The 12,328-nt window shown below is 61.3% G+C and overlaps 1 protein-coding gene and 1 long non-coding RNA gene across 4 annotated transcripts in view; one reads left to right on the top strand and one right to left on the bottom strand.

Moving 5' to 3' along the window:
• Positions 1 to 870: 870 nt before the first annotated feature.
• COL26A1 (collagen type XXVI alpha 1 chain) overlaps positions 871 to 12,328 on the bottom strand; it is a 126,162-nt gene continuing 114,704 nt past the window's right edge. For 2 of the 3 annotated variants that reach the window (XM_037506900.2, XM_037506898.2), the window contains exons 6-13: positions 10,795 to 10,893; positions 10,047 to 10,199; positions 8,087 to 8,170; positions 6,975 to 7,027; positions 6,320 to 6,355; positions 5,080 to 5,127; positions 3,277 to 3,361; positions 871 to 2,479 (exon numbers count right to left, since the gene is read on the bottom strand). In XM_037506900.2, the coding sequence (XP_037362797.1) occupies positions 2,322 to 2,479; positions 3,277 to 3,361; positions 5,080 to 5,127; positions 6,320 to 6,355; positions 6,975 to 7,027; positions 8,087 to 8,170; positions 10,047 to 10,199; positions 10,795 to 10,893 (716 nt within the window). In that variant the 3' untranslated portion in view covers positions 871 to 2,321. The remainder of the gene's footprint in view (positions 2,480 to 3,276; positions 3,362 to 5,079; positions 5,128 to 6,319; positions 6,356 to 6,974; positions 7,028 to 8,086; positions 8,171 to 10,046; positions 10,200 to 10,794; positions 10,894 to 12,328) is intronic. The other variant, XM_054693631.1, reaches the window with a different exon arrangement.
• On the top strand, positions 6,441 to 7,711 carry LOC119241557 (uncharacterized). The gene is made up of 3 exons (XR_005124337.2): positions 6,441 to 6,962; positions 7,251 to 7,413; positions 7,549 to 7,711. It is a non-coding gene; the product is annotated as an uncharacterized LOC119241557 (long non-coding RNA).

A 12,328-nucleotide genomic window follows, 5' to 3' on the forward strand; every position in this document is an offset into this window, starting at 1 on the left:
GGCCTGGAGGAAAAGGTGCTCAGTTGTCCAGAGGAAGCCCTCATGCCTCTGCCCGGCTGTGCTCTCCATCCTCTCCCTCCTGTACCTCCATGGCCTCTGTTCAGCTCCCCTGCTGATCAGCTGCCCCCCACCCCCGGTGCTGCTGTGGCCCTGTGGCCACCCCTCCCGCGCACGTCACTCTGGCCGGGATTCACCTAGGCTTGCATGGCCCACATTGCTGCTCGATGGGCCAGGTCCTGTGCTGGGGTGGGGAAGGTGGAGGTCAGCCAGATTCCATCCTGCCCACAAGGACCCCAGGAGTCTAAACATGGGACAAAGTTATTCTAGGGAGATCATGTGGGGGCCAGCAGGGGGTGCCCAGCCAGAAGCTTCTAGCTAGGAACATGAGGTCTGGCTGGGGCCTTGGAAGCCTGGGCCTTCCCTCGACCTGGGGCAGCAGGCAGAGCAGAATGCCTTGGGTCCCCACCTGCGGGGTGGGGGAGCCTCAGCAAGGCCCAGAGTCCTGGCTGGAGATGGCTTGGCAGGGATCCCCAGGTGGCATAGTGCCCGTCTCAGCTGAGGGCTCAGGGAAAGGACCAGCCACCAAGATCCACATTAGACTAGTGTTGAGGAACCTAGGTCTGGGGCAGGAATGTGGGGGCAGACCTGAGGCCTCCCCACTTCACTCTCCTTACAGAGCTGGGCCAGCTGGGCTTACAGCATTGTTGCGGGGGCAGCCTTTGAGAGTGCTTCCCTCCCTCTCCAGCCCCTTCCACCAGCCTCCCTGCCTCAGAGGCCTGTGGTCACCTTGGCCTTGGGGCCCCAGAAGACACCTCCTGGGACCGGGCCTGGCTGAAGCTGACTGGGCATGCATGTCCCAGCTCCCTGTCCCCCACCGCTGCCAGCAACCAACACCAGAGCCACAGTGGGGAGAGCACCTTTATTGTCAGGGCATTACAGACTTCCGCCTGCCTCTGCCCGCCCATGAGGACAGAGCGCTGTACCCTGACCCCCGCCAGCCCTGCTTACCAGGGACCATCAGCGCCTGGGGCAAGGAGAGGTTACTAGGGCCTGGGGACCAGGCCACAGCCTCCCAGGAGCACCGAGGGCTGGGGCTGGGCTCTGGGAGATGCGCCCCAGGGTGGCGCCAGCACCTATAAATCTGAGTTTGCTGAGTCCTAGGTCCTGGGTTCTGACCCACTGAGGAAGGAGCACCAGGGTCAGTTCAGGTGACAGGGGACCCTTGACCTGAGAGGTCTTGAGGGCTGTGGTAGTAGCTCTAGGGAACGGGGAGCCGGGCTTCTGTTCTGGGGCTTGTCTGGAGCTGTGGCCCTGAGTGGGGAGCATCTATCCCAGCAGGGCCCGGGACGTGGCAGTTCTCCTTTCTCTGGCTGTCAGGGGGACGCTGGACTTGAATGAACACAGAGATGGTCCTACAGATTCGTGGAGATCCCCGGAGAGGGCAAGGCTGCAAGGATGGCCCCTTTGGGGGGGCTAATACTCCCTGTTCGCAGCTCAGGAGGCAGAGGGCCTGGATAGGGTGGGAGGGTTCACAGACATTGGGAGGCAGCAATGGGCACTGCTAATTTGACTTGAGGGCCCCTGTGTCTCGATCCTCTTCTCACCGTCTCCATGTCCACTGACTCCCATGGGCATGTTCAGGGGCTCCCTGGCCTCTGAGAGAAGCTATAGGCAAGATGACCCCCGCCCAGAGGGCAGACCCAAGCCAGGGAGGGGATCTGAGAAAGGGAAGGCCAGGACCCGCCCTCTCGTCCAGCTAGTCAGTCCTGTCTCCCCATAGCTCTGCCCACCCAGGAGCCGCCTGGCCCTGCGCCTGCCCGGTCTGAGTGTGAAGAGGGAAAGCTGGCAGCGAGGAGTTTGGCTACTAAGAGGCCAAATCCTGCCCAAGCCCCCATGGCCCCAGGGCTTGGTAGGTTACTGATCCTCTCCAAGCTTCCGCCCCTCCCTCGGCCCGTCAGGGGGGATGACAAGGCCATCTCCCGGGGGTGAAGTGAAACAATGTAGGGAAAGCTCCTTGGATGGCCCAGCATGGCAGGGACTTGGTAAATGAGGAGTACTGGATTATTCCCCACCCCCCCAGCCCGTCAGGCCCTGTCCCAGCAGGGAGTGGGGCGAGGGAGGGTAAGAACAAGGCAGGGCTCCACCAGGTCCTTGGCCTTCTGCCCCTGTCCTTGTTCCCCAGGTCCCCAAGCCCGGAAGCCAGTATCCCTCGCCATGGTTGGTGCCTGGAGCCCAGCCCCATGGGACCTGCAGGCGCCGGAGTGGCACAGGCCTCCGTCTGGGCCCCGGGTGGGGACCCGGCTTGTTCCGCAGGCTGCCTCTTACTTCCCGGCACCGGCCCGACCGGTGCTCTTCCTCCCGGGGTCAGGGTCAAGCAGGGCAGCAAGGGAAGCATCAGGAGGGGGACCCCGCTTCATCTTGAGGTTGGCTCTCAAGGCCGCGTCCTGGCCGGAGCCCCCCTCTGGGGAGGCCAGAGGATCTGGAAGAAGAGCAAGGGGTGGATCGACACAGAACCGCACCTTCGCTCTGGTCCCTTGTGAGGGGAGAGCTGTGCCCGGTGAGGACAAAGGCAAAAGAGTAGGGTGCGTTCTACTCCTCAAGCTTCCTTATTCACCCATCCTTCCACCCACCCAACCACCCATCCCTTCCCCTACCCCATCCCTCCACCCACCCATCCATCCCTCCACCCACCCACCCATTCCTTCACCCATTCCCCCAACCCTTCATCCACGCCCCCATCCCTTCATCCACTCATCCATCCATCCATTTTTTAACAAACCCCAGCCAGGGCTGGGGCCAGGCCCTGAAGCCAGTCACCACCCACTGCAGGGCCTCACACTGTGCCAGGGAGAGACAGAGCGCACAGAAGGCTTGCAGAACACCTGGGACTGAGAGGAGGGTGGCTCCCCAGGGGACGAGAGTTTTGAGCAGGCCCTGAGGCGAGAGTCAGTAACCACAGAAGAGGCACAGGCTTTAGCATAGGCCAGGGGGTGGGAAGGAGCCTGGGGTGATGGCGGCTCCGTGTCACTGGGCACCTGGTGATGTGGGGGAGGAGGTTGTCTTGGTCAGCAGGGAGCCATGGAGGGTCCTTGAGCAGGGGCAGGACAGTGCGGTTTGGGGGAGACCATCCAGCATCCAAATGGCAGGGTCATTGAAACAGGGACCCCAAGAACAGCGGCAGCTGCCGTGAGGGCAGCGAGGAGCAGGAAGGTGCGTGAGGGAGGCTCCCGCGTCGGTGGCCAGTGGCGCCTGAGCATTCCCAAGCCTGGGGCTCACCGTGGATTCCAATCATGTGTTCCAGGATGAGGACCCTCTCTGCCAGGATCTTCAGGGCCTCCCGCAGCTGCTGCACCCCCTCGCCCTGGTGGGGAGGAAGCAGCAGGGTCAGGGCCATCCTGCTTCAGGGCACAGGTCCCCACAGCCCTCCCTGCTCCTGTCTCCCTCCTGTCGCCACCGCCAACACAGCTGCCACCAGAGTGCGGCCGTCCACCGCGCACCAGGGCTGGGGCTGACTTCTTGTTCACAAGCAGGGCTCTGAGCTCAGCGAGCGTGACCAGCCAGGCTTGCCCTGCTCCCACAGCCACCTGGCTGCTTCCCCTGCACAGCTTCCTTCCAGAAAATATCCTGCCACGGGTAGAGCACCTCGCATGACCCAATGGGTTGGGTGGGGCGCTCTGTTGGCTTCCTTCCTGGCACTACCCTGCACCCCACCCCCAAGAGCTGTCCAGCTATGCCCCCCTGGAGAAGGGAGAGCCAGAGTGGGGGCCGAGATGGCAAGTCTGTGTGTCTGGCACCCAGCAAAGGGCCCTGTGGCCGAGACACGCGAATGAGCTGCGGTGTTGGGAAGTCAGGGTCAAGGCCACTTTGAAAAGAGACGCGAGGGTGCAGGCACAAGCCGGCCCCAGGAGTCAGCAGCAAACCCCCGCCTTTCACTGGTGTAACGCGGCAGCTGTTATGACATTTGGATTAATCCAGCTCGAAACAAAAGGCAACTGAAAATCACCCTGCTGGGTTGCAGAGAAAGGCCCTCCCCCCACGGGAGCAGCGGCCACGAGGGGCGGTGCTGCGGCTGTGGGCAGAGTGTGCGAAGGGGTATTCCCGGCATGGGGCAGGGGTCCAGGCTCGCTCCGTCAGGGACCCAGCTGAACCCCATTCCCTGGGCCACACACAGGCTCTTCTCTGAGGAAACGAAGAGAGGAAGCCACGGGCACCCCGCTCTCCCACGGCAAGTGCCCGGTGTGGACCGCTCACCCACACCCCCACCCCCTGCTCCCGCACCCACCGTGCTGCTCTGGGACAGCCTTTCCCCACCCTCCCTGTCTCCAGTCCTGCGCGGACCTACTGAAGTCGCCTGGTCTCAGCCTCACCTGTCCTGCCCATCCTGCCTCCAAAGTCACCTTCCCGCTGACCCCCCAGCTTAGAACCGCCCCAAGCTCAGGGGACATCGTGAGTCCACTGTGCTGCGGCCTCTCCGAGCTGACACACCGCGGGCTCTTACTCTCAGCTTGCAAAGTCTCTCCTACAGGCCCCACTGCCGTCACCTCTTCTATCCATCACCCCTTCAGCAGCAGCCCCGCGTCCCCCCAAAAGGCAGCAGGTCCTCACGGCCACACCCTTATGCTCAACCCTCCCCCCTGCCATGCTCCCTCCCACCTGTTTTGCCCTAACCCCTGTGGGCTCCAACGCCCCCAACCCAACTCCTTCACCAGCCTCTGCCCCGCCCCTAATGCGCGGTCTGTCAGCACGTGACCTGTGGGCGCATCTGCACGCCAGGCGCCGGGCACGGAGAGGACCTCCAGCCGGACGCCCCTTAGAGGAAAGGTCTTTTCTTTATGTCCATGGCTCCTCCTGCCCTCTCCACCTAGGGCTTCCCCACACCTGGGCCAGTCACCCCCTTCTGGGGCGCCCCCACTGAAGCCGACCTCACACAATCATGACTTCACTCATCTGTCTCCCACCAGCCCGGCATAGCCAGCACCCGACCCAGGGCTGATGGGGGTCAGTGCGGACCTGGAGGAGAGCTGCTGTCCCCAGACACAGCAAGGGGCAGGAGGGAAGCAAGAGCCCAGAGGCAGTTACCTCAGCGGTGGCCTTCTCCTCTTCTTCCCCCTTCCCGCCAGGCTCGCCCTGCGGAGAGAGGAGTGCCGTCGGCAGCCAGGGCCATGGTGGGGGCTTCACTCCAGAATCCCACAGGTGGGGCCTGGGCACTGGTGCTGGGGCCCCAGGCGTGGAAACCCCTGCCCCGGATGAGCAGAGCAGGGAAGGCCCAGGCCTGCCAGGGTCGGTGTCTGAAACTGGCTACAGGGGTTTAATTCTGCTGTGGGGGCAGGTTTAATTCCGCTCCTCCAGGACCAAGTCCCTGCTTCTCTGCTTCCCGGTCTCTAAAATGGGTAATCTCAGCCTTGCAGGAACACCCATGTGGCCACTTCTCCTGTGTGACCTGGAGCAAGTTACTGTACCTCTCTGTGCCTTGCTTCTGATGTCTCTAAATTGGGGGCAATAATAGTGTCTACCTCATAGAGCTACAGGAGTCAGGGAATCGACGCTGACAACGAGCCCATACTGGAGCCTGGTGCCTCCAAGTGCCATGAAAGCATCCATCTGGTGGCTGTTTGTTACTTGACAGAAGTTCCAAAAAGAGGCGTGGCTCTAGGGGCTCCACGCACGCTGGGCCTTAACCTTGGCTCTGCTGCGTCTCGCTGTGTGATCTTGGGCAAGTTACTTAACCTCTCTAAGCCTTAGCTGCCAGTGCCAGCAAATAGGAGCAGTAAAGCGCAGGCTCACTGGGTGGCTGTGAAGGCCGTCGCGTGCCCCAGAGCAGGGGCTTGGCAAAGATCCACCCCTTCTCCCTGGCCCCATGCCCCCCACATAAGGCCTGGACTCCAGGGAGGTGCTCATCTCGCCTCTGGGGGCAGGAGTTGAGACTGATAATTTCTTGTTTCCAAGAAGGGAAACAGAGGTCAGCTGTCTAAGCCTCTTACTTCTGGGAGGTTCTGAGAAGAGAAGGGACCCCATATCACACAGCACACTAGCTCAGTGGCCTGGGCACCCTAGAAGTGACCTTGGGGCTCCCATCCAACTTCCCCAGGGCTGCTGCTCCAAACCTCTGGAACAGGGGTCTTTGCTCTCACACACCCAGTGAGGCGGCTCCCCCACCCCACTTTGGTCACCCCTTCTCAAAGTAAGTAGCGTGGACTGCACTTTCTCACCCTCAGCCCTGTCCTGGCTGGGGGACAAGGCCATGGGACTGAGCTCAAGCAAGACCCACTACTGGCCCCAGAGCCCACTGCCCGGCCCATCCACACAGCCCCACACTTACAGATGGCCCCGCTGTGCCCCGCTCTCCAGCCAGGCCCTGTGGAAAATCAAAGCAGGTTAGGCCTCGCCCTGAAGGAAGGGCACAACATGAGGGGACGGAGTCACAATGCCAGCAGTTGGAGCTCCAGGTACCCCATGCTGATGCCCAGCCACACCCTCTCTGGGGGACTGGACAGGCGGTTCTGACTCAGTCCCCCCGAACCTCTTTGGAATCATGTAGGACCGGTTCCCCAAAAGGATGCTGTGGGCCTGGTCTGCACAGACAGGAGAAGCAGCTCTGCCTGGAAGGATCCAGAAGCTCCTGAAAATAGATGCCTGGCAGGACGAGGCTACCCGAAATTACACTCTTGGCAATAGCAGGGACCTGGCTAGACCCCTGCTCCGCTCCCCTGCTGTGTGACTCCAGCAAGGGCCTCGACCTCTCTGAGTCTCCACTTCTCCATTGCTATTGTGATAAAATGATGGGGGATAAAATTATTGGGATAAAAAAATGTTGGCATGGGCAGCTGGGGCAGGAGCTGGGAACACCATCACCCCTGCTCTTCGGTGTTGCCCAGGGCTGGGCAGCTGGAGCCAAGTGCTCCTGGTGGCATGTGGAGCCGCCCAGACGACCCCACTCCCACTGCCTACTAGGGACACAACAGGTTAGTCCTTACCTGGGATCCAGGTGCACCTGGGGGCCCCGGGGGACCATGTGGCCCCGGCGGACCTGTTGGCAGAGTCACATGGTCATCTAGGGCCAGAGAAGCTGGGAGCAGGACATTCCCAGCCTCCGCTCCCAGCCCTGGCCCTGGGGATTGTCTCTGGGTTTGTTGAATGACGGTCAGGGGAAGGGAGAGTAAGTGTTCTCCAGACCTCCTTGTGCTCCCCTCAGAGTACAAAGCCCACCTCCACCCACTCCCCCCTACACCTCAACATGCTCTTCCTTCCAGGGGCTCCCACATGGGCCTGTACACCACCCCAGTCAGCCAGTCCTCAGCACTTCTCTCTCATCTGCCCTTTCTTGGGACCTGGGACCTGATCCTTCTTGCCTGGACTTCTAGAGCCACTTCCTGACCATCCACCTCCACGGAGCCTCCCTTAGACATCTTTCTGGTAGGTCTCTCTCAACCCAGTTCCCTCTAGCCTCATCCCTCCAAAATTCCTCTGCTTCCATGCCCTTGCTGATGCTGTTCTCTCCTCTGGAGGCTCTCTGTTCTCTCCACATCTCAGCAAACTCTTTCCTACTAGCCTCAAACGAGCGTCACCTCCTCCAGGAAGCCTTCCCAGCAACCTACCCCCACCTGACTTGGAGGCAAATCCCTGACATGAAGCAGTCACCACCCATGGTCACTGGACACTGACCTACCCAGATATTTGTTGAATGCATGAGCATAAATGAATGACATTTGTGGGCCTGGAGCTTATTCCTGAGATGCCTGCCTGCAGCGCCCATGCCTCCACTGTTGAGTCACTCACTGGTAGAACGTGTCCCCTGAGACATCCACATAGCTGAGCAGGCAGTCTAGGTGAGGCGAGGGGACTGGCCCCTTGTACCCTGCAGCAGCCCAGAGCTGCTTCAGGAGAACGCAGAATTTGCATAAACACGTGGGGTTCCTGTGTCCAGTCCCATAGGGGAACTGCCACCCAGAGTGAGAGGTCCCACCTCAGGCCACACAGGGGTTTGGCCATGGGCCCCCATCATACCCCCTTGAGGCCCTTTGGCCAGGCCGAGCCCAAGTGGAGGCACTCAATCCAGGGCAGCCTGCGCTGCTCCCTCTGCACTGACCTGGAGGGCCAGGGGGGCCACGGGGCCCCGGGATGCCGGCCAGCACGGTGTCCACAGCAGCAGAAGCCAGCTGCACGTCTCCATCTGTGGGGAGAGCAGAGCGGCCTGTAACCCAGCAGAGTGAGGCCAGCAGGGCTGGGAGGTTGGTCCCCCTGAGGAGAAATGGATACCCTGACCCGGGCATCACAGCAGCCCGGGGAGCAGACGCGACTCCTCCCACTGCTCAGAAGAGAGCACAGAGGCCAGGTCAAAAGGCCAGAATGGCTGTGGGCTTCGCATAAAGCAAAAACTCCTTCTTGAACATTCTAGGCCTTTAGGCTCTGCCGGGCCCTCTCACCTCCTCAATGCCCAGTCTGGCACCTTCCTCCAGGCTCTGCCTCTCGTGCCCATCCTAATGCACCCTGTGAGTGAGTCCTCCTCCAGGAAGCCCTCCTTCCCACCCCTTTGAGCTGAAGGGCCCTGTTGCCGCCATCAGAGCCCTGGATGGGTGAGATCGGTCAAAAGGCCCTTCTCCGTGGCCTGAGCCCCTCAAAGGTGAGTCCCAAGTGATCTCGCCCTACCCCTCCTCAGAGCCAGGCCTACAGTAGCACCACCCAGGAAATGCCTGGGGTGGGGATGGCCACCTCCCTCCACACACGGACACCTGACCATCTGTCTGCAGGCCTCATGGCAGGTGAGCCTCCTGCTCATCCTGGACGGAGCACCTCTCTCTTCCCAACACTCACGCCCCAGCCCCCCAGGAAGGGAAGGAGGGCCCTGTCAGCAGGGCTCTGAGCCCTGAGGTGAGAAGTGGGCAGTGCTGGAGGCACCATATCCAGGCAGAGGCGGCTAGAGCCCCTGGAGGTTCCTCATGGTGTGGGGGGAGGGGTCAGCTGCTGAGCTCTGAGACCCCCCCAAGGTACTTCACCAGTGTTATCCACCCTCTCCCTGCCCAGGAGGCACGCAGGGCCCACCTCGCGGCAAGGGGGCGGAGTCGGGTGAGTTAATACTTGCTCCGGAAGGCCTGAGATCGGGGCCCCTCTCTAGGCCTGCCCCTGCCTGGCCCAGCCCCCATCCCCACCAAGGGCAGCCCAGGACCCCAGTCTGCCCGGGAATGAGTTCCACCCGCTGCTGCAGGCACTGACCAGGACTGCATTTTTCAGGGCATCTCCCAGGGCGTCTCCATCAGGGGGACCTACCACCTCACATTACAGATGGGGAAACTGAGGCTCACAGAGACACAGTGTGGTTCAGGTTCAGGTCTTAAATCTCAGTTCAGCCTTTGCTGTCTGGGAAACAGAAGCACCAGCTGGAGGGAGGCTTGGTTTCTCTGATGGCAGATGGAGGTTCCTGTCTCCCATGGCTCCCCCGAGGTCCCCCATCCTTCCCTGGTTTCCCAGGACAACCTCTGGGGCCGCTGCCTCACAGCTGCTCAGACCCAGTGCCCTGCCCCTTGAGCCTCAGGGCTCCTGGCAGCATCTCCCCTGGGCCAGCAGAGGTCTTCATAGCCAGGTACTCCATGTACCAGCCTGTTCCCCGAGGCAGGTGTCTGCTTTGCTCACTGCTGTACCCCCAGTGAAGACCCATGTGCCCAACACATAGTAGGTGCTCAATAAGGCCCTCATGAATGACCTGCAGTGAGGGTATTGTGAGGAGAGGTGGTAACAGTGACCTTGACAGAGCCGCTGTCACCAGGTGGGAAACTGAGGCCAGTCAGTGAGTAGAGTGACCGTTGGGGGTTCAGGGTCCCAGGGGCAAGAGTTGAGCACAGAGGTAGGGATAGGCCATGCAGGGACCAAAGAGGGCTGGGGACCATCATCAGCCCCCAGGGACCACCCTCACACCCAACAGACCCTCAATCCCAAGCCAGTGCTTCACTCACTGGTGGGGTCTACTTCATGGAATCCTTTGGGGAGGACTGTCTCCCCAGAAGACAGCAAGGCTCAGGCCTGCCCCCCAACCCCCCAGGCTCGGCACTCACTGTCCTTGTCCGTAGGTGGCTGCAGGGAGTACAGGACGCCTTGGGGGATGTTCGGAGGGAGGCCCGGGCTGCCTGCTGGGCCGGGGGGACCAGGGGGGCCAGGGCGCCCTGTCTCTCCAGGAAGCCCGCGGGGCCCTGGTGGCCCCAAGAGGCCTGCAATGGGGAGAAGAGGAGGCATGTGAGGGCCCAGTTTGGCTGCTGACATTACAGAGAGGAAATGGGGGTGGGGAGAGGGGGACGATAAGTGGTGGCCCCTAGACCCATGTTCTCTCTGGAGGGCTTCCTGGGACGTGAATAAAATGGCTTCCCTTCCCAGCCCAATGCAGGGGGAGCCCAGGACCCTGAGGGGGCAGTGATGGCTCTGTCCAGGTGCCCTCTGTGCCATCCAGAGGCCTCAGTTCTGGGGAGGGGGGACCAATGGTGGTGGCCAGCCTGGGCTGAACTGTGCCCGCCCTGACCAGGGAGTCACTCCCTCGAAGGACCCCGAAGGAACAGGGGACACTCAGAGAATGCCTGAGAACACCCTCAGCCCACACCTGCTCACTGCTCCTGGAGCCTTCTCCCCCTGCAGCCCAGGATGGGGGTCAGCAATGGGGGTGCTGGAGGGAGGAAGTGGACCTACAGCCCCCAAGCTGGCAGTCATTAGAGGCAGCAAATTGGGGGTGCATGGGGGTTCCTCGTCTGCTCAGATTGGGGAGACAAGCCCTCCTTCCCCCAGTGGACACAGTGAAGTGGAGAACGTCCTTACCAGGAGGCCCTGCTGGGCCCTTCTCCCCTGCTTGGCCCCTGTCACCTTTGGAGCCTGGGGGGCCTGCAGGCCCTGGAGGTCCTGTCTGTCCTGGGGGCCCTGGGGAGAGAACGAGACCAAGCCTGAGAACACTATGGGGTGAGCTGCCACCAGAGACCCCAGATCTGACCACCGGAGTTTCTGGCAGACCTGCCCCCAGAAGTCCCAGCCCTCCCGGGGCTCCCCCGAAGAGCACAGGCACCACAGTCGGCGTGCGTGTCTTTTATCAGTTTATAAACCGGTGCTGTACTTTCTAACGTCTGTGCTGCCATAGCCACTTTTGTTCGGGTGGGAAAACAGGCTCAGAGAGGTGCAGTCCTGTGTTCAAGGTCTCAGGCCACAGGCAAGTCAGGCTCCTCTTCCCACGTCCGACTGTCGCCCTGCTCAGGGCTGGGAAGTGGGCTCGGGGCAAAGAGACTCTGTGAAGGCCCGAAGGCCACCCTTGCCCAGCTCGAGCCTCTAGGCCCCACAGGAGGACAGAAGTAGACGCAGGCAACAGGTCCATTGTGCGGCCTGGGGGCAGAACCTTCTGGAATGCCTGGAGACACCCACTGCGCTGATGGAGGGGAGGACCTGCTCTGGTTTCTCAGGCCCTTGCTCCCACTGCTGGTGACTGTGACCCAGAAGGGAGGGCTTGCCAAGGCTGCTGGTTTCCCCAGGTGCCCTCCTGCTTCGGGAGTTCCCAGGGCTCGCCAGGTGTTGCCATTTGTAGGAGTTGTGCTCCACCTGGTGGCCATTTCTTAGAACTGCACTCTCCCTGGTAAGGAGACCGTCAGGGGCCCAGGAGAGCCAGACCGCCTCTGAGCTTCCTCTCCCACCACCCCCAACCCTGGATGCCCAGGGAGGCTGTGACTGGGGTCTTCCAGGGCATGGGAAGCTAGAGATCCATAATGAGGATACCACTCCGCCCCCCAATAGCAGACCTGAGCTCATCCCTCCTCTCCCTCAGAAGAGTGCAGGGCTCCAGGCCGGGAAGCCAGCTCTCCTTCTGCCTCTGGGCTCCCCCTCCCATCTCAGGGAGGACAGAGCAGAGGGGAGGGGACAGAGGCAAGTGCCCAGAGCTGTCTGGGAGGAGAAGCTGGAGGAGAAAAGAGAGAGACAGAGACAGGGCATCACCTCCAAAGGACTCCAGTGGGGCTGAGAGTCACAGAAATAAAATGCAGCCAAATCACTGGGTAACCCCAGAAATCAATAGCTCTGGCCTCAGTTTCCTCCTCCAAGCTTTACAAGCTTCCTGGGATGATTAGAAATCATATCCAAACAGCCTAGAGCGATACACAAATATTTAATAACTGGTAGAGCACAGCTACCGCGTCAGAAGGAACACTGCCTGAACATCTTAGTTGGGCCACACTGACAGGTGGCAGCTAGAGGTCACTGAGGGAGGAACCCCCAGCTATCCTGACTACCATTACTACAACCACAGCCATCCCCTTATCCGCAGGGCTCTCTTTCAAGACCCCCACACCCTGAAACCACAATAGCACGGAACCCT

The sequence above is a fragment of the Talpa occidentalis genome, unplaced genomic scaffold (genome assembly GCF_014898055.3).
Source record: "Talpa occidentalis isolate TD23 unplaced genomic scaffold, MPIMG_talOcc4v2.1 talOcc4.12, whole genome shotgun sequence".
Lineage (NCBI taxonomy): Eukaryota > Metazoa > Chordata > Mammalia > Eulipotyphla > Talpidae > Talpa > Talpa occidentalis.